Below are 19718 nucleotides of genomic sequence, written 5' to 3' on the forward strand. Positions count from 1 at the left end.
TGCACTCCAAGGTCCCTTTGTTTGGCAACACTCGCAAGGACCTCACCATTAAGTGTATAAGTCCTGCCCTGATCTGCCCTATCAAAATGTAGTCCCTCACATTTATCCAAATTAAACTCCTCGGCCCATCTGACCAAGATCCCTTTGCACTCTGAGGTAACCTATTTCGCTACCCACTACATATTCCATCCAAATCACTTATAAATGACAAAAAACAGTGGACCCAGCACCGATCCTTGTGGCACACCACTGGTCACAGGCCTCCAGTCCCAAAAGCAACCCTCCACCACCACCACCTCTGTCTCCTACTTTTTGGGGAAGCCAAATGTATGTTTAGCATTATTACAAGAGAATATTAGCACAGAGTAAAAATACCTTCCAACATTTATATAGAGCTTGATGTATGAGACCACATCTGGAGCATTGTGCACAGTCATAGACATTTTAACCTGAGAAAGGATTTACTTCCCTTGAGGGAATATAAATGAAGGTTCATTGGACTAACTCCTTGGTTGGATGGGTTTTCCAGTGAGGAAAGGCTGGGCACATACTCTCTGGAGTTGAGAAGAATGAGGGATTTCTTTAGTCAGAGAGCGGTGAACCTTTGGAATTCAGTGCCCAGAGTGCTGCAGAAGTTCCAGTTGTTGAGTTTGGTCAAGATGGAGATCAACAGATTTCCACAAATTAACCACATCAAGGATAATGCAGATCATGCTGGAAAATGGTGGCAATGTTGAAGGTCAGCCATGACTCAACATGAACGACTAAATAACCTATTTCTATTTCCTATATTCAGAAGCTGGCAAGAGCTGCTGCTATTTTGCACAGTTCATTATAACAATCCTCCACACCTCAAGTCTTGCAAAGTGAGCATCACTGAAAATGAATGGACAGAAAATATAGCAAATACAACAGCACTGACATAGCACCATGCATGTGGTAAAACATTCAAAGCCTCTTCACGAGGAGGGTTATGAAAATACTTTGAGACTGAACCACAAAGGCAGCTATGAGGAGAAGGGACCAAGAGCTTGGCCAAAAAATGTAACTTTTGAATAGAGAAGGTATGAATGAAACAAGGGGAACTGAAGTGATGGTCTCAGGAGTACACTGGCAGTGAGAATGGCCATAGGGTCATGCAGACACAGCCAAAATGCTCAGTTAAGAGCTTCAAGTTGAGGAACAGTTTTAAAAATCAGCAAAAGGAGCAGAAGGGGGAAACAATTAAAGACAAGACAGAGGCTGGGCAGAAAACGTTCAGTGTAATGTGGTATTTATTGATTGTGCAAAATTGAACCATCTCCGGTGGAATTATGTTCAAGCATTAATAAGTTGCACATTCAATTCTGGATCGTTACTGAATTAAAAAAAATCTTCAAAATGAAAATCAGATGGGAGTCAAGATCAGATGCTATGACTAAATAGGGATTTACAGGTCAATTTTTGTTTTTAAGAAACCCAAACGTTCTCCCAGTTAAATCAGGGAAACATGCCATCAACAACGAATCATTCAAAGACAAAGGAAATACATGAAGAAAGCATTAGTTGCCAATTTTTGCTGTCAAGTTCGAGTTTACACCTTGGCTCTCGAAAAGTGAAAAATGCAATTTCTGATTTTGCCTCTGCTCTGGTCATACTAATAGCATTTCACACCGATAAAAACGAAAACCGTTACTACACACAAGTGAAAACGTTAACTATTGGTTGCTTTCTGGAACCACTTAAAACTGCAGCTCAACCCAGTGTTTTACTGAGTTACACAGAATATAAAGGGCATGGCTTGATCCCAGTTGTGGTGTGTTAGTCATTCCCTGTGGGAGGGTTTAGGCACAGTGGCCACCATACAATTGGAATTCAGTATCAATAGTGCGGGAGGAGTTCTGCCTCCTGATTGCTAACCATCATCTTCAGTTTGCATTGGACATGAGGGTGGAAAGTGAAGAACATCTTCAAGCTCATCTGTGTTGGCCTCTGAAGTCAAACAGTGTGTTGACACACTCTGCCTAAGCTTACACCAAAGAATAGCCCATAAGTTCCTGACTTTATTCTCAAAACCTCAGTGCCCCTCTTCCTCTCCTTGCAACACTTCTCAAAACCTATCTCTTTGGACCCCCAACTAATATTCTCTCATGCTTAGTAATGCTCTCAAGAGGTGTACGGGGATGGTTTGCTACTTTGAAGCCCCAAGTTAAATGCAAGTTATCATTCTAGATCTGATGGTGATAGTGGCTGGAAACCAACATCACCAGTGGGAAAGATGGGGATAGGGGGTTGGGTGGGGGAACATCAAGTTGAGCAACTGATGTGTGACAGCAACCCAACTTACTGTCCTGTGAGAAAAATACAAGATCCAAACACCCGAATAACAATGTTGGATTCGCCCTCTGAAGGCCAGATCATTGTCCTGTGTGAAAACTCCCCCTGGGATTGACGTTTTTTTCCCTGCAAGATCTCATGCCACCCCGTGAAATTCTACAGCAGGTTCAATCAGCTGGAATGCTGGAAGCTGCAAGTTATGAGGAATTCTGCAGGACAACAGTGACCTTAACATTCTGCCCTGTACTATCATCCTTGGGGTCACTTGGGAAAGTTGGGAAGACTCCTGGAGGCGGAGAGGCCAGACATTCATTAGTCTTTTGGAAAAGCTGGGCCTCGGCTTGATTGCCAGCACTGGCTCTCTCAGTTCTGCTGTGAAGCTTCTAGAGAAATGTCAAGGTGAATTTAGACAAGGTTCAGGCTTCAAATGCTTTCCATTTCAGCTATTTAAGGGGTCTCGAAGATTGACATTTTATTCTCCAACAGTACAAAGGAGCTCCTTTAACAAATCAGATGAAGCAATGAATTACTTTTAAGACATCTTTTTTTGTTTTACACACCTTACTGTCACTATAGTGGGTGAACTAAAGTAACATAGCCTGGTATCAGGGTGTGACTGGAAGGCATAGCCTGGCATGAGAATGTCAATGTGTTCTGTCAGACAGACCACAGCCCATCACACCCTGAGGTACTGCAACCATATCCCATGAAAAATCACAAAGGACTAGGTCATGACTATCTCCAAAATGGGGTTGACCCGGTGACCACAGGTCACAATCTGTTCCAACCTGCACCCTCAGAAGCGAAATGAGAAACCCAAGGAATAGACCCAGGAATCCTGGGATTAGGACCAACCCACCATTTTTAAAGGGTTCCCAGTCCTGACAAGAATCCAGACCAATACCCATTTCTTCTTGAAGCGGTTGTGGGGATAATCCTCTTTGAAAATCAAAGCTCAGCTGGAGTTTTATTCTTTCTGCCTTGTTAACGGATTAATAATAATAGCATAATTCTGACTGGGGTTTAAATATTTGATGTATTATGTTGCCTTGGATACCACCCACCTCTCTCCAGATGTGATTAGGCCCATCTTGAGAAATCCCCAAGTTGGAATGAAGGATGAGATCTGAGGGTATTTTGTTTACAGCCTAGAAACCTACTTTCATCACATTCCTAATCCCTCCATTGAACAGAGGAAAGTTGCCAAAAATGCTTTTGGCAGCCGTGAGGTTAAACAAAAAAGTGTTTTCACCCCAGTTCCATTCTGTGCTGTGAGCTGCTAATGTTGGTGTTCTCACTATAAAAGGAGCCGAGAGTAGCAGATTTATGGCAATAATTAGAGAATAGCAGTTATCACAATGTCAGCGCACCATGATAAATTTCGGTCTCACATACAAGAGCACGGTGATAAATTTGCCCTGAAAGCAAATACTTGAAAAAGTTACAAGCTTCGAAGACCTTCCTGTCAGTTTTAGAGATCACTTAACGATATTGGTTATTCTACTTAAGAGCAAGTTCCTTAATACTGATTTATTCCAATCAATAGATTGGAGCAAAGGATTATACAGCGACTAAGGGGGAAAAAGAAATGAAGGGTGAACTCCTTAAAAGAGGATCATTTCTGGTGGGATTTGTCATAACCCACATCAAGGATCTGACAGGTTCAGTGAGTGTTGAACACAGTGGGATTAAATTGAATGCTAATTTTTGCAGAATCTCAATGGATCCTTTTTAAAAAAAATAATTCTTGGGACGTGGGCATTGTTGATGAGGCCAGGGTTTATTGTCCATTTCTAATTGCTCTTGAGAAGCTGTTTTACCTTGATGAAGTGTTGCAGCCTATGTATTTAAAGGAAGTAGCTACAGAGATATTGGATACACTGGTCGTAACCTTCTCAAGAGTCTTTTGATTCTGGAAATAGGATCCCAGAGGATTGTAAAAATGCCAGTACAACACCCTTATTCAAAAAGGGAGGTGACGAAAAAGGAAACTATAGGCCATCTAGCATTGGGAAAGTTCCAAAATACATAATAGAATCAACAGAGACAACATGGCTTCATGAAGGGAAATCAGGACTGAGAATGTGATTAGTTATTTGAGGAGGTAACAAGCAGGTGAGATAAAAGGGAATAGGTAGATGGAATATATTTGGATTTCCAGAAGGGATTTGATGAAGTATTACACATCAGCTATTTAATAAGAGGAGAGTGTTGGAGGTGGTATGTTAGCATGGATAGAGGATTGGCTAACTAATAGAAGACAAAGAATTTGCATAAAGGGGGCATTTTCAGGATGGCAACCTGTAACCAGTGGAGTGCCTCAGGGATCAGTGCTGGGGCCATAATTATTTACAATATATATTCCTGACCTTGGCGATGGAAGTCCGTGCATGCCACGTTTGCAGGTGACATAAAGTAAGTAGGAAGGCATGTAGTGACAATGATACAAAGACTTTACATTGGGATACACACAGGTTAAATGAGGGGTAAAAATTTTGAAGGTGGAATATAACACAGGAAAATGTAAGGTTATACACTTTGGCAGGAAGAACAGAAGAATGAAATATAATGTAAAAGGAGAATGACTGCAGAAGGCTGCAGCTCAGAGATTTCAGGACCCTCATGCATGAATAACAGAAAGCTTGCTTTCAAATTCAATAGGTAATAGGGATGGCAAATGGACTATTGCCTTCATTTTAAAGGGAATGGAGTATAAAAAGAGGGAGGTCTTGCTAAACCTATCGAAAGAACTAGACAGACCATAGCTGGAATAGTGTGAACAATTTTGGCCTCTTCACCTAAAGAAAGATGTAAAGGCATTGAAGGAAGTCTACAGAATGTTAACTCGGCTGATCCCAGGTATGGAGGAACTATCTCATGAGGAGCGTTTGAGTTGGTTAAGCCTGTACTTACTGGAGTTCAGAAGGACGACAGGAGACCTTTTTGAAATATACAAGATTCTTACAGGACTTGACAGAGGAGATGGTAGAAAGGCTGCTTCTCCTTGTGGGAGAATCTCAGACTAGAGGACATCATCTCAGAGTAAGGGGCTGCCCATGTAAAACACAGATGAGTCGGAATTTCAGTCTGTGAAATTCTTTGCTGCAAATGGTGATGGATGCTGGGTCATGAGCATATTCAAGGCAGAGTTATACAGATTATTAATCAGTAAGGTGTAAGGGGAAAAGGCAGGAAAGTGAAGTTGAGGACCATGAGATCAGCCATGATCTCACTGAATGGAAAAGCTGACTTGATGGACTGAATAGCCTATTTCTGGTTCTCCATCTTCTGGTCTTCTGGCAGTAGGGCATATGCTCAGTGCTGGTAAGGAGGGAGTTCCAGGATTTTGTCTGAGTGACAGTGAAGGAACAGCCACATCATTCCAAGCCAGGATGGTGGGTGACTCTAGTGTTACCTGTAGATGGTGATGTTCATGTGGGCCTACTGCCCCTGTTTTTCTCGGTGGTAGAGGTCACGGGATGGAAGATGATGTCAAGGGAGCCTTGGTAAACTGTTTCAGGGCATCTTGTACACACTTCTGCTCCTGAGCTTGGGTGGTGAAGGGAGTGGATGTTTGTGGATGTGGTGCCAATCAAGCGGGCCGCTTTATCCTGGATGGTGTCAAGCTTCTTGAGTGCTGTTGGCACTTACCCATCCAGGCAAGTGGGGGGTATTCCATCACACTGCTGACTTGTGCTTTGTAGATGGTGGACAGGCTTTGGGGAGATTGGGGGAGGGTTACTTGCCACAGAAGTCCCAGGTTCTGACCTGCTCTTAGAGCCACAGATTTGTGTGGTCAGTCCAGTAGAGAGTGTCTGGTTAATGGTGACTTCTAAGATGTTGACTGGCAGGGTGGGGAGGTGGTGTGCATGGGGATGGGGCTTGTGTGTGGTCCCAATGACAGATATTGGATGTGTGCAAGCCTGGCTGCTTCATCAAACCAGGTTGATCTGATATCTCACTCAAGTAGCCATTTCTGAATGAAAGCCTGGGCTGTTAGCATTGGTCATTCAGTGATCAAAACAACATATGAGTTGCCTTTCAGATTAAATGTTGAACAGAACCTCAATTGGTCATCTTGCTTGGCCATAAAACCATCTGCTATTTCAACCAGCAAGGAGGTTCTCTCTGTTACCTTTGCCAATACCTAACTCACAAGCAAGATCATGAAGAAATCACGATTTTATTTTCTTCCACCATGATCCCATTGTATTGTGGGATGATGCTGTGTGAAAATTGCCTGCCAATATACAACAGTGACCACACTTCCAAGTCCTGAGGTTGTGCAAGTCACTATATAAATGTAGTTTCTTGCTTCACTAATTGTCACATGCTTATACTTTATAATATCCTGTGATCAAGGCTCAAACTGATCCCCACTTAGCCTGACAGGTCCAGGAGTGCTGACATTGACTGTACTGACTAAATAGATATTAGGGGAACGAGCATAGAAGGGGTCTATATCTGGAACCTAGCCTGGGTCAGATACTCCTGGATAAGCTCACAACTGACCAAACCCAGACCTGTTTACTGGATTGGCCCCAACAGCACAACATTTCCCAATCCAGTCTTTTTCATGTTCCACTGTTGACCTTTTCTCCCTCATACACCCGCTCCCCTCCTCTCCCCTCATTTCCTCTATCCTTCATCTTCCTTCTTCTGCCTCCCCATCCACATTTCCCCCGTATCTCTTCTCTCCTTTACTTCCCCACTCCTCGACCTTCCCACCTTCTACCTCTCCCCTCTGAACCCTCTTTCCAGCTTTTCTCCCCTCCTTCCCTCCTGTCTCCTCCACATCTTATCCCCTTTACCTCCCCTGTCCTCCACCTTCCGTCCCCTCTGGCACACTTCACCCTCAGGTTTCTTCTCGTCTCCCTCCTCACCCTCCACCTCCCCTCCCCTCCTCACCCTCCACCTCCTCCTCCTCACCCTCCACCTCCTCTCCTCTCCTTCCACCTTCATTCCTCGCCCTCCACATCCCCACTTCACCCTCCACCTCGCCTCCTCTCCCACCACCTCCCCTCCTCACCCTCCACCTCGCCTCCTCTCCCACCACCTCCCCTCCTCACCTTCCACCTCCCCTCCTCACCCTCCACCTTCCTTCCTCTCCCACCACCCCTCCTCCTCTCCCTCCTCCTCCCCTCGCTCCACCTCCCCCTCACACTCCTCCTCCCCTCCTCACATTCCACCTCCCCTCCTCTCCCTCCACCTCCCCTCCCCTCCTCTCCCTCCACCTCCCCTCCTCTCCCTCCACCTCCCCTCCTCACCCTCCACCTCCACTCCTCTCCCTCCACCTCCCCTCCTCACCCTCCACCTCCACTCCTCACCCTCCATCTCCCTATCTCACCCTCCATCTCCCCTCCCCTCATCACCCTCCACCTCCTCTCCCTCCACCTCCCCTCCTCTCTCTCCACCTCCCCTCCTCTCCCTCCACCTCCCCTCCTCACCCTCCACCTCGCCTCCTCATTCTCCACCTCCCCTCCTCACCCTCCACCTCCCCTCCACATCCTCCACCTTCCATCCTCCCCCTCCACCTCCCCTCCTCTCCCTCCACCTCCCCTCCTCACCCTCCACCTCGCCTCCTCATTCTCCACCTCCCCTCCTCACCCTCCACCTCCCCTCCCCTCCTCTCCCTCCACCTCCCCTCCCCTCCTCTCCCTCCACCTCCCCTCCTCACCCTCCACCTCCACTCCTCTCCCTCCACCTCCCCTCCTCACCCTCCACCTCCACTCCTCACCCTCCATCTCCCTATCTCACCCTCCATCTCCCCTCCCCTCATCACCCTCCACCTCCTCTCCCTCCACCTCCCCTCCTCTCTCTCCACCTCTCCTCCTCTCCCTCCACCTCCCCTCCTCACCCTCCACCTCGCCTCCTCATTCTCCACCTCGCCTCCTCACCCTCCACCTCCCCTCCACATCCTCCACCTTCCATCCTCCCCCTCCACCTCCCCTCCTCTCCCTCCACCTCCCCTCCTCACCCTCCACCTCGCCTCCTCATTCTCCACCTCCCCTCCTCACCCTCCACCTCCCCTCCACATCCTCCACCTTCCATCCTCCCCCTCCACCTCCCCTCCTCTCCCTCCACCTCCCCTCCTCTCCCTCCACCTCCCCTCCTCTCCCTCCACCTCGCCTCCTCACCCTCCACCTCCCCTCTTCACCCTCCACCCCCTCCTCACCCTCCAGCTCCCTTCCTCCCCCTCCCCCTCCCCTCCTCACCCTCCACCTCCCTTCCTCTCCTCCATCTCCCCTCCCCTCCTTCTCAGAAGATGTCACTTCAAATGCTTGCAAAAATAAAAATCCTTTGGGATTAAAACATTCTGTTCATTATAAATGTAAGAAGTAACTGGAGAGATCTTTGTTTCGTGCTTGAAAGGGATGATCAGTCTGCTTTCTGCGCACAGTTAACACTATGATCAACACATTCCATGGCTAACCCTTTCGAGAGCTAAATCAGCACTAAGCTCTCAATGTCACACTTTCTACTCAGGAAGTCACCGAGTTAGACATTTATAGAATGAGAACTCGTCAAGAAAGGGTTCCTGGATTACAGAATCAGAGAGAGAGTGAGAGAGAGAGAGAGAGACAGACAGACAGACAGATACCTCTGACAACAGTTCCAGGGTACAGGCAGCGATACTGCTGGCTCCAGTAGGCAGCAATTCGGGTTCCTTCAGGCAACAACCTCACACAGGAAGGCTTAACATCAATGATCTGCTTCAAAAGGACATTAGGAGAGAGCGAGATCTAAAATTAAAGCCACGTCTGAATTTCAGATCAAATCAATCCTGACAAACTAAATGCTGAGCTCAACAGGAAGGCAATATCCCTGGGCCATCGCTGGTTTATTTATTGAAAAGGTTGCGCTGGAGAAGAACAGCGACAGAGGCAGTGCCGGGGTGGGGGATGTTGTCAAATTGAGGAGAATCAGATTGACTTGGCTTCACGTCCAACTCCTGCCCTGATCTGAGACATTTATCAACAGCAGGATAGCAATCAAACAGACCCCTCACACCCCCCAGGGGGCAGGCAACCAATTGAAATACATTGGGGCCTTATTAAGAGCTATTTCATCATCGACCAAAAGCAGCAATTTAATCCCCATGTAACCAGGTCCTGAGAGAAACGTCGAGACGGCCACTTGGTGGCTACCCAGGGTTTTAATAGGTGGGTAGGTGGGGGTAGTGTTGGCAGTGGTGGGTCAGTGGTTAGCACTGCTGCCTCACAGTGCCAGGGACCTGGGTTCAATTCCTGCCTCGGGTAACTGTCTGTGTGGAGTTTGCACATTCTCTCCGTGTCTGTGTGGGTTTCCTCCGGGTGCTCCGGTTTCCTCCCACAATCCAAAGATGTGCAGGTCAGGTGGATTGGCCATGCTAAATTGCCCGTAGTGTCCAGGGATGTGTAGGTTAGGTGCATTATTCAGGGGTAAATCTAGAGTAATAGGGGAATGGATTTGGGTGAGATACTCTTCGGAAGGTCGGTGTGGAATTGTTGGGCCGAACGACCTGTTTCCACACTGTAGGGATTCTATAAAAAAAGGGGGGACCACAGCTATGGGCAGCCCTTTCGATACCCTTGGAGGGGGTCTCAGCCCCATTCTCCTTTTGGAAATGTCGTTCTTTTCTGAATTGCTACAGGCCGCAGGGTTCCTGCCTTCACAGCAATGGTGGCTGCTCTTGCTGGGCACATGTTGTTGAGGCTGCTCTCTCTCTGCGCTTAATCCAGCTGATCCTTTTTGGGGTGGGAGTGGGGTTTGGGTTGGGGAGAGGAGTGGGGGTGGAGTTAGCTGGGTCAGTGACATGAACTATGTAAATAAAGGGTGATTTGGTGACAGATACTGGTCTCTGTGCAGTGACCCTCCACAACAGGAAATCACCTGGTAAGATGTCCCTGGCAACAGGAGCTCAGACTCCTTGATGTTGCAAAGCTTCAGCTGGTGAACAGAGTGTCTGAAATAAGACCTAATTTCTGAAATCAAATGTACCACTTTTTTTTACAGATCTGTATCAAAAGGCAGGGTGAGGGGGAAAAGTCATCAACAGATAATATCACAGGAAAAACATTTTCAATGGAAAAATCACGTTCATTTCTTGCAAGACCAAAGTAATTCATGCTTTATTCTCAAGTGCACGGGGAAATAATTTAAAGTTTTGTCTAGGAGATCAGGCATGACGAGGAGTTTAGGGCCATTTTAATCCAGCTGCTTGTCTCCTGCCTACTTTACAATGAGTGCTTTCATTTCACTACCTAAACACCCCAGACTGAAGGAAAGCTCACACGATGTTGTAATAGTGAAAAGTGAACTTTATTGCCAATCTGTAACGATTACTAAGCCTCTCACCGCTTCCTGTAGGAGCTGCTCCAAGGAGTAGATGTGCGGACGGTTTCCTCTCTCTCCCTCCACAACCACACGATATCTGGAAGAGAGATGTTTATACTTGAGGAGGGGTCAGAGTGTTTACACACAGTAACCTTCTCTGTCTTGTTGAATTTGATTTCTTAAAGTCAGTCCATATGCAGCTTTGTCACAGCAATTTGAAAACCTCTTTAACGAGACAAATCATGGTGCATCTAAGAATCACAGAAATCCTACAGTGTAGAAAGAGACCTTCAGTTAGAGTCTACATCAATTCCACCCAGTCCCAGCCCCCTACCTTATCCCTGTAACCATGTATTTCCCCTGGCTAATCCATCTTGCCTGCACATCCCTGGACACGATGGGGAATTTAGCATGGACCATCCATCTAAACTGCACCTCTTTGGACTGTGGGAGGAAACCAGAGAGCCAATAATGAAGAACAAGGAGACTGGCCGAAATCAAACACCAGGACTTGTCACTGTCATCTCATTAGGAAGCTCCTTGTTACTCTCACTGCAAAATAAATGCAATCTTGTATTTCCCTTTTTTTTTAATCCAATGAAGTCACATTTTCTGTGTACAGACAATATGAAAGATATTTTGTACACGGCCCCCCTGACGTGTTATTGTCTGACTCTGTGACTTTACTGCTCTCTTGGTAAATGTCAGGAGCATGGTGAGGATCATGGATAGGGTAAATAAACAAGGGTTTTTCCCCTGGAGGAGATGAAACTCCAAACGAGGGGAGTTTAGGGTGAGAGGGGGAAGATTTAAAAGGGACCTAAATGGCAACTTTTTCACGCAGAGAGTGGTGTGTGTATGGAAGGAGTTTTTTGGGGGGATGGGGGGAGGGGAGGGATGGAAGAGATGGCCCAATTATCCTTCCTTTCCGTGTACAACCTTCCCGCTGCTTCTTGGGAGTTGCAAATTCCACCCTCTAGCTCAAACATTGTAAAGTCCGCATTTATATAGTGCCATTCATAATCTCAGGTTATCCCAAAGCGCTCTGCAGCCAACAGAATGTTTGTTGAAATATTACCACTGTTGCATGTTATATTAAAAAAAATCAATAGGCAGTTTAGACAGAGCAAAGTCCCACAATCTGCAATGTAACGGTGATGTTGGTTGAGAGGTAAATATTGACTGGGGCTCCCCTGCCCATTTACAGAGAGCACTGTGGGATTTTTAATGTCTGTCCAAGATTTCAGCCAGGCTTCGGTTCAGCAGTTAACGTGGGAGAGATCACCTCTGCCAGTGCGGAGAACCTCCGTTCTGAGGAAGGGTCACCAGACCCGAAACATTACCTCTGATTTCTCGGCACACATGCTGCCAGATCTGCTGAGCTTTTCCAGCAACATTCTGTTTTGGTTACTGTAGCATCAGCCTTGGTAGCATAATAAGACATCAGCTTGTGACTCAGAGGAGAAGAGTCCTACCCAGAGGGGCGGCCAACACCTTCATCTGAATAAAGTGCTGCTTTTCTGGCACAGGGTCAGAAGCCACACGACACCAGGTTATAGTCCAACAGGTTTACTTGAAACCACAAACTTTTGCAGCGCTGTCCCTTTGTCAGGTGGCACAGACCAGCTCTGCTCTGAACAGGCCCACACTCCTCAAACCCACTAAAAAAAAACTGTTGAAATTAAGCCATGAGGTTGGAAGTTAATCATTTGAATTGAGAGGAACACGAGCAATATTAATTTGTTTTGGATCTATTACAGAACATGCATTGCCTGTCCTGAGTTCACGCCTAATGCATATCAGGTACATGGTCACAACACAGTTCCACAGTTCGGTATAATGCAGCTATTCAAATTAGAGAGATACAATACACAGCAAATATGTGCCTCCCAACCTCAATAGGGACATAGAATCCCTCCAGTGCGACGAGAGACTATTCAGCTCATCGAGTCTGCACTGACCCTATGAAGAGTATCCCAGCCAGACCCACCCGAACCCCACATTTCCTATGGCCAATCCGCCTAACCTGCACATCTTTGGACTGTGGGTGGAAACCAAAGCACCACTGAGATGTGGCCAATATCTTCACCTTCAAAGTGCTGCTTTTCCTGCCACAGGTTTGAATTTGCACAAGACGTGCAAATTCCACACAGACAGTCACCCCGAGGCTGGAGTCAAACCCAGATTCCTGGCACTGTGAGGCAGCAGTGCTAACCACTGAGCCACATCGCTTAATTTTTTTGCATTGCTCAGCTGTGGCTGTTCAATAGGTGAAAATACAAATAGCTCCTCTCAGTGAAAACAGAGAGAGGATTTACTTGTTAACCTCAGACACCAGGAACTGACACAGCTTGTGAAAGATGTAAGGACCCCCTTCCCTTACTCCCCTGGAGGACCATTTTAGCACAATTCTAGACAGTCGAGGGGTCAAGCTCCGGTCTCTGGAACCTGAGTGTATAATGTGTGATGCTGAGGGAGTGCTACACTGTCATCGTGCCAGCTATTGATGAGATGTCAAACCGAGGTGAGGCTGTTTTCAGCTCACTAACCCACCTCCAGGGGAGGGAACGAATTAAACTGAAGATTTTGATGTGGATACAGGAGCCATTAGTTGGCACAGAATGGGCTTCCTGTCCAACAGTGGATACTCATGCCCTCAAATCTAGAGGATCAACCCCTCCAGCTCCAGAGAACAGCCCAGTTTGCAGCGCACGATGGGACTCAACAAGAAGAATCCCTCCCTAGTCTCCTAAGCATGTTAATGACAAACACAACCAAACAACTACTCCATGTCCCAAGAGGGAAGGGAGAACCATCTTCTCTGGGTAGCTGTCGCCTGGACCCCTAATCCTCACCTACAACTTGGCACCTCTCCCCACATTGTTAATCTTTCCCATCAATGCAGGAAGCCAACTGGGAAACTCCAGGTGCAAAAATCAAATCATGAAAGTAAACTTGAGCGGGGCGGGGTTGGGGGTGGGGTAGGGGGCACAGAGGACTGGACACAGAGGCCTGCAGTGGACACTCCCTCTCTGGGGACGCCCAGTCATTAGAAGTACGTTTTTTGTTTTGAAACATCCCCTCAGCAAATCGCCCACTTCACCAATTAATAACACTGCCCCACCAGGGACACACCAAAACCAATAAACACGAAGAAACAGAGACAGAGAGAAAGAATCTGAATTAAAATTGAATTGAAAGAGGAAATAATGTGCCCTAGCCTGTGTAGTGGCCATCTACCATGTCAGTCCTCATATATATCCCTAATCATTCCCAAAAGTTTTCGGCTCTAAATGATAACTACAGCGTGCACCTATACACACTTAACATTACAGCATTTGTAACATCAACCTTCTGTTTCAGCTGAGTGCTCTCTCAGCCTCTACAGCATTTATTCTGTGCCTGAACTGAATGGATTTGAAACCATAAAGAACATCAGAACATGGGAAACGAATAATTTTCCGACTGGAAGCCAGCACCCTGAAATGCATTCAAGCCACTGTCTTTAATCAGGGGGCTACACATTTGTTTAGCTGGTTGCAAGCATGCCAGAAGCCAGGGAATTTGACAAAATTGTCTCAGGCAGATGTCGGGTGCTGAAGGGGGTGGCTTCAAGGAGGCATTGTGCCACATTACCAACTAAACTCTGACACTTCAAGGTCAGACTCTGACTTCCAGGTGACAATCAGGGGCAGCTGGGAAATTATGCATGATGTTTCAATTAGATTAGATTAGATTGTCTTTAAGTAATGAGCATGTCAATCGTCCCCTCTCACTGACAACTTACATATCCGGAGAGTGAACAGTTTTCACATATCCAGCATACAGTAGCTTGTCATCCATTGGAATCAGCACCCGAAGGCCATCCTTCAGCTCATCTTTGTCAATCACACACGAGCGAAGAGCTGCGGAAAATGATAGTAATCTCTCAGTAATGCCTGAGCAGCAAAGCTCTGCACCCGTCCCCAGTGGAATATAATCCTGTCTCCAACCAAAACCACAAGCTGCAATTACAGAGCAGCATTCCCCAATCGGAACACCCCAAGCAGCTTCACAGGAGCATTATCGAATGCAATTTACACTCAGCAAATGCAAGGAGACATTTAAAAATATGGTCAGGGAGCAAGTTTTAAAGAGCATTGTAAATGAGGAGGGGAATGATGGACAGATGAAGGAGGTCAGGGAGGGAATTTCTGAGCTCGGGGTGTAGATCACTGAAGGAACAATAATGCAGTGATGACAACTGAGCTGGTGCAAGAGCGCAGAATTAAACGAGATAGGGAAGGGTGAGGCTTGCAGTTTGGATCAGATATCTGCAATTTTTTCTTTGATTCATTCACGGAATGCCAGCACTATTGGCACCGTTTGTCCATTTAGGATTGTATTGGAGAAGGTGATACCAAACTGCCCTCATGGACCACTGCAGTCCCTGGGCTGTAGGAACACCCAGGAGTGCTCTTCAGAGCCCGAGGATTTTGACCCATCGACAGTGAAGCGATATAATTCCAAGTCAGGATGGTGTGTGGCTTGGAGGGGAACTTGCAGGTGGTGGTTTCCCCTTGTCCTTCCAGAAGGCAGAGGTTGAGAGTTTAGAAGATTCTGCCAAAGGCGCCCAGGTGAGTTATTCACTGCATCTCACAGATTGTACACACTGCTGACAATGTGTACTGGTGGTGAAGGGGGTCAATGTAAAAGGTTGTGTTGGGGTGCCAAGCAAACAAACTGCTTTGTCCCAGATGGTGTTGATCTTCTGAGTGTTGTGGAGTTAAACTCACCTAGACAAGTGGAGATGATTCCAACATACTCCTGACTTGATGATAGGGAAGGAGAGTGGGAATTCAGTGATGTTTATGCTACTGAAAGTCAAGAGGGGTGATGGTTAGATTCTCTCTTAATGGAGATGGTCATTGCCTGGCAATTGTGTGGTTTGACTGTTTGTTGCTATTTATCTAGGTAAGTCCCAATTGGTGTTTTTCTTTGTGGGAACAATCAGATGGAAGTGCGGAAAACTGATGGGATAATAATTGCTAACAATTTTGCTGACTCAGGCAAAGCTACAGACCCAGTGAATCAGAATAAAGGAAAACACAAACACATTTAAGGGGAAGTTTGAGAAATAAAGGAGGGGGGAATGAACAGAAGGAGTGGATGAGATGAAGGAAGATAGAAGGGTTCCTGTGCGGAACACAAACACTGGCAGAAACCAGTTGGTCCAAATTAGCTATTTCTCTGCTGGGAAATTCGATGGCAACCAATTGAAGAAAACACAGGCTCTTGTTTGAGTCAGTTGTTCTAAGCAAAGGGGATTTTAAGCATCGTCACTTTCCTGTGAGGTCGTTTGCAAATTTAAAAATGAATCTTTTAATGAAGTGGCAATAATTCAGCTTGTCAGGTACCAGGAAAAAAAAGTGAAGAAAAGATCAACGTTATCATTTAATATTCTGAGGACGAATCAGTCCATTATGTAAAGTAGTTTTCAAGCATAAAGGACTTGTTCACAACTGGATGTCACCACCTGTCAAGGTGCAAGCGTACAGGAAGAACTAGGGAGGGACAGCAGATATGGGACAGGCTGAAGCTACATAAAGGGGCAGAGAGCAGACTCACTCAATAGCAGAGAAATCACTTTTCTCGATAGCTGAACAAGGTCACGGAGCGAACAAAATCATTTGTTAATGAGGACGATAATGTGTTAAACTACCCAATTCGTTTGGGCAGTAAAGTTAGACAATGGTAACTGTCTCTACCACCTGGAGTTACGATGCAGTGTAATAACTGGCTGTCATTCATTCCCTGAACGTGAAGTTTGCACAATAAGTCTTAGCTTCAATTTTAAAACAGTGGATCTTCAAAAGCAGTTAGCAGACATCCTGTTAGTAGGACTTGTTCATTTCAACACAGATATCTATCGAATGAATCACTTGATAGATATTTAGATCCGTGTAAGTAATGGAGTATGAACAGCAGCCGATTTTCTCAGCACTGCTTTCTCAGGCTTGTCATCCTTTTGACAAGTCCCAAATCAGACACGGCGCAGGGTTGGCTGATGGTAGGAATTCCATCTTAAATTCCCTATCTTATCTAATCCACCTACAAAATAAGGAAAGTCATCAGATTTTTAAAAAAAAAAGTCAGTCTTCTACCATTTTAACAGCTTCCGCACACTCCTGTCTAACACAACGGTCTGGTGTGAAAGCAGATCCCTGGCAATTCCACCAATGGCTGAACCTCAGCTGGTGCCTCGTGGATATGAGGAGTGGGGAGTGCAGCTGGGATCCGCGATGCTCAGCATTTTATACCGAAGGCGCAACTAACCTGGGGTGGAGGGCCGCTCAATGAGCATGCTCAAAGGGAGGTTCTCATCTTCAGAGAAGCTGCTGTCTTGGTTCTGTTCAAAATCCTCATCGGCCGCCATGCTTTCCATGAGTTTACTGACAGCACCGCCTTTGGAGCGTGCCTGCTGGAGAAACGAGGCAAGTACCGCTGTAAAAATCAAGGGCTTTCTTCACCAGCTAGTTGTGATTTCTTTGAACGGATCTAAATCGACATTTTTCACCATTCTGAAGGCACTGCTAGAGTGATGTTCCAGAATTTCTGGGTAGGGATGGATATCACCTCTAAGCTCTGGCTCCCAACTCTACCTTGGTCCTGAGCCAACTACCCCTCGGTCCAGAGTCCCCTGTCTTTTTTTTATTCATTCATGGGATGAGGCCAGCGCTGGCCAGGCCAGCATTTATTACCCATCCCTAGTTGCCCAGAGGGCAGTTAAGAATCAACCACATTGCGTAGGTCTGGAGTCACATGTAGGCCAGAGCAGGGAGGGCCAGCAACTTCCTTCCTAAAGGGCATCAGTGAACCAGATGGGCTTTTCCAACAAACGACACCAGATTCTTGGTCGTCATTAGACTCTTACTTAAAATATCAGCTGAGTTTCTGGATGAACAGTCCAGTGATGATACCACTAGTCCATTGCTTCCCACAGAGTTTTTGTTTATTTCTGTGTGCGACTGTCTACCTGCAGTTGGGGCGCTCTAGTTTTTCTTTTCGGTTTTATAACGGAATTTCACCGCAGTGTGTGTTTCTGATTACCAAGCAAATATCGACAAGCAGCAATGATATCAAAAATAGCAGAGAATCAGCTTTACTAAGGTGGGATAAACATTGGCCAGGAAAGACTGCCACTGACTGGTTTACGTCCAACTAAGGAGAACAATAGGGTCCCTATTCAATGGTCTCATATAAAAAAAGTGCTCTGTCACTGTACAGCACTCGCTCAAAGCAGCACTGAAGTCAAGGCTCGAGTCTCTGAGTGGAGTTTGAACCTTTGACCTGTGGGCTCAGAGGTAACAATGCTTCCCATAAAGTCCCAGCTAATATTTGAATGTAGGCAATATACACAAATATTTGTTGGTCAGGAACCAGAATAGAGAATATGATATTCCTGCCGCTCGAGTGAGGAGGCAGCCTTCTCTCGCACTGTACCGTTGTTGTAATTTGCATGAATCCTGTAGCTAATCACATTTTGATTATCAGAATTTGTGTTAACATCAGATGCTGACCAGAACAATGGAGATCGAAACTATAGGAGACATATTGGATGACATCCGTGTGAGGTGAGAGCCTCAGGTATTGGTCAGGACAATGGAAATACCTAAGCAGTATGACTGAACCTTTCGATATGGTCTTGGACACTCCTACCTTTTACAATATTAACTAACAGTGAAACCATCAGGGCAGACATTGGGTCAAGTCTGGAGGGTGGGTGAGGAGGAACCTACTTCAGTACACCTTCTGGGTATCACGTGAAGGGACTCACAAACAAAGGGTGGACATTATACCCAGGGCAGGCTTGCCAAAGGACAGATTTTGGTAGGGTAACACAGACAGAGGCCAAGTTTGATCATTTTAACTGTGTACAAAACCATGAATCGATTGTAACCATTATTAAGTCCTTGGAGATTTGAGTAATAATTTTGCATTTGGACAAGAAGTTCATGAGGAATCATTGAACTACCATTTAAAATATTTCTGAACCAAGTTAAAGAACCATCGCTTTGACATAGGGTCAGTTAGACTCGAAACGTCAGCTGGTTTCTCTCCTCACAGATGCTGCCAGACCTGCTGAGATTTCCCAGCATTTTCTCTTTTGGTTAAAGAACTGCTTCGATAAGCAGTTGAATTCTCCCCTGTGTCTTGATCAATATTTATCCCTCAACCAAAACCAAAAACGCCTACTTTCTGGTTGGTGCCACATTGCTGATGGGTGAAATTTAGCTGCTGTGATTCCCCCTTTTCATCTCTACAGTGTGGAAACAGGCCATTCAGCCCACACTGACCCTGCCAAGAGCATCCCACCCAGACCCACCCCTCTGCTCTACCCCTGTAACCCTGCATTTCCCAGGGCTAACCCACCTCACCTACACATCCCTGGACACTATGTGGCAATTTAACATGACCAATCGACCTAACCTGCACATCTTTGGTCTGTGGAAAGAAACCAGAGTGTCTGCAGGAAACCCACGCAGACCCAGGGTGAAGGTGCAAACGCCACACAGACAGTCACACCGAATTGAACTCGGGTCCCTGGCGCTGTGAGGCAGCAGTGCTAACCACTGAGCAACTATACCTTACAGCTACATTAACAAAAAGGAAAAGAATGAACTGGAGTACAAGAAATAAGCCAAGCACTTATTTTGGGTGCTACTTTAAAACTGCAACGGAATCTGTAAGTGTCCTGCTATGATCTGGAGGAAGTCTACTATACAAAAGTGAGCAGGCATGTTGTTAGTGTGGGGAGTGCATTGATTTCCCTGACACGTAGGTGACAGCCAGAACCTTCCACACTCTAAGTTGACATTTGTGAATCCAAGGACTTGAGCACAGTGGTCAGGGGTGAGCACTGAGGGGATATTGCACTATCTTTCGAATTACTACTTCAAGCAAGATTACCCATTTCCCCCTCTCTGATAAGATCCATGGCAGTATGTCAAAAAAGAGCATGTTTGTTCTCCCCATGCCCTGGGCCAATCTTGCTCCCTCAATCAACATCACAAAAAAAAACAGGCTTTTTCATTATAATCATATAA

At 46.1% G+C, this 19718-nt stretch overlaps 1 protein-coding gene across 13 annotated transcripts in view; it reads right to left on the minus strand.

The window, feature by feature from the left end:
* Positions 1 to 19718, minus strand: part of tnrc18 (trinucleotide repeat containing 18) — a 182175-nt gene that overhangs the window by 21398 nt on the left and 141059 nt on the right. For 9 of the 13 annotated variants that reach the window (XM_072559331.1, XM_072559332.1, XM_072559342.1 and 6 more), the window contains 4 exons: positions 16948 to 17092; positions 14420 to 14537; positions 10654 to 10729; positions 8918 to 9029 (listed from right to left, as the gene is read on the minus strand). In XM_072559331.1, coding sequence (XP_072415432.1) covers positions 8918 to 9029; positions 10654 to 10729; positions 14420 to 14537; positions 16948 to 17092 — 451 coding nt within the window. The remainder of the gene's footprint in view (positions 1 to 8917; positions 9030 to 10653; positions 10730 to 14419; positions 14538 to 16947; positions 17093 to 19718) is intronic. The other 4 variants (XM_072559340.1, XM_072559338.1, XM_072559333.1 and 1 more) reach the window with 2 other exon arrangements.

The sequence above is a fragment of the Chiloscyllium punctatum genome, chromosome 40, assembly GCF_047496795.1.
Source record: "Chiloscyllium punctatum isolate Juve2018m chromosome 40, sChiPun1.3, whole genome shotgun sequence".
In the NCBI taxonomy this organism is placed as follows: domain Eukaryota; kingdom Metazoa; phylum Chordata; class Chondrichthyes; order Orectolobiformes; family Hemiscylliidae; genus Chiloscyllium; species Chiloscyllium punctatum.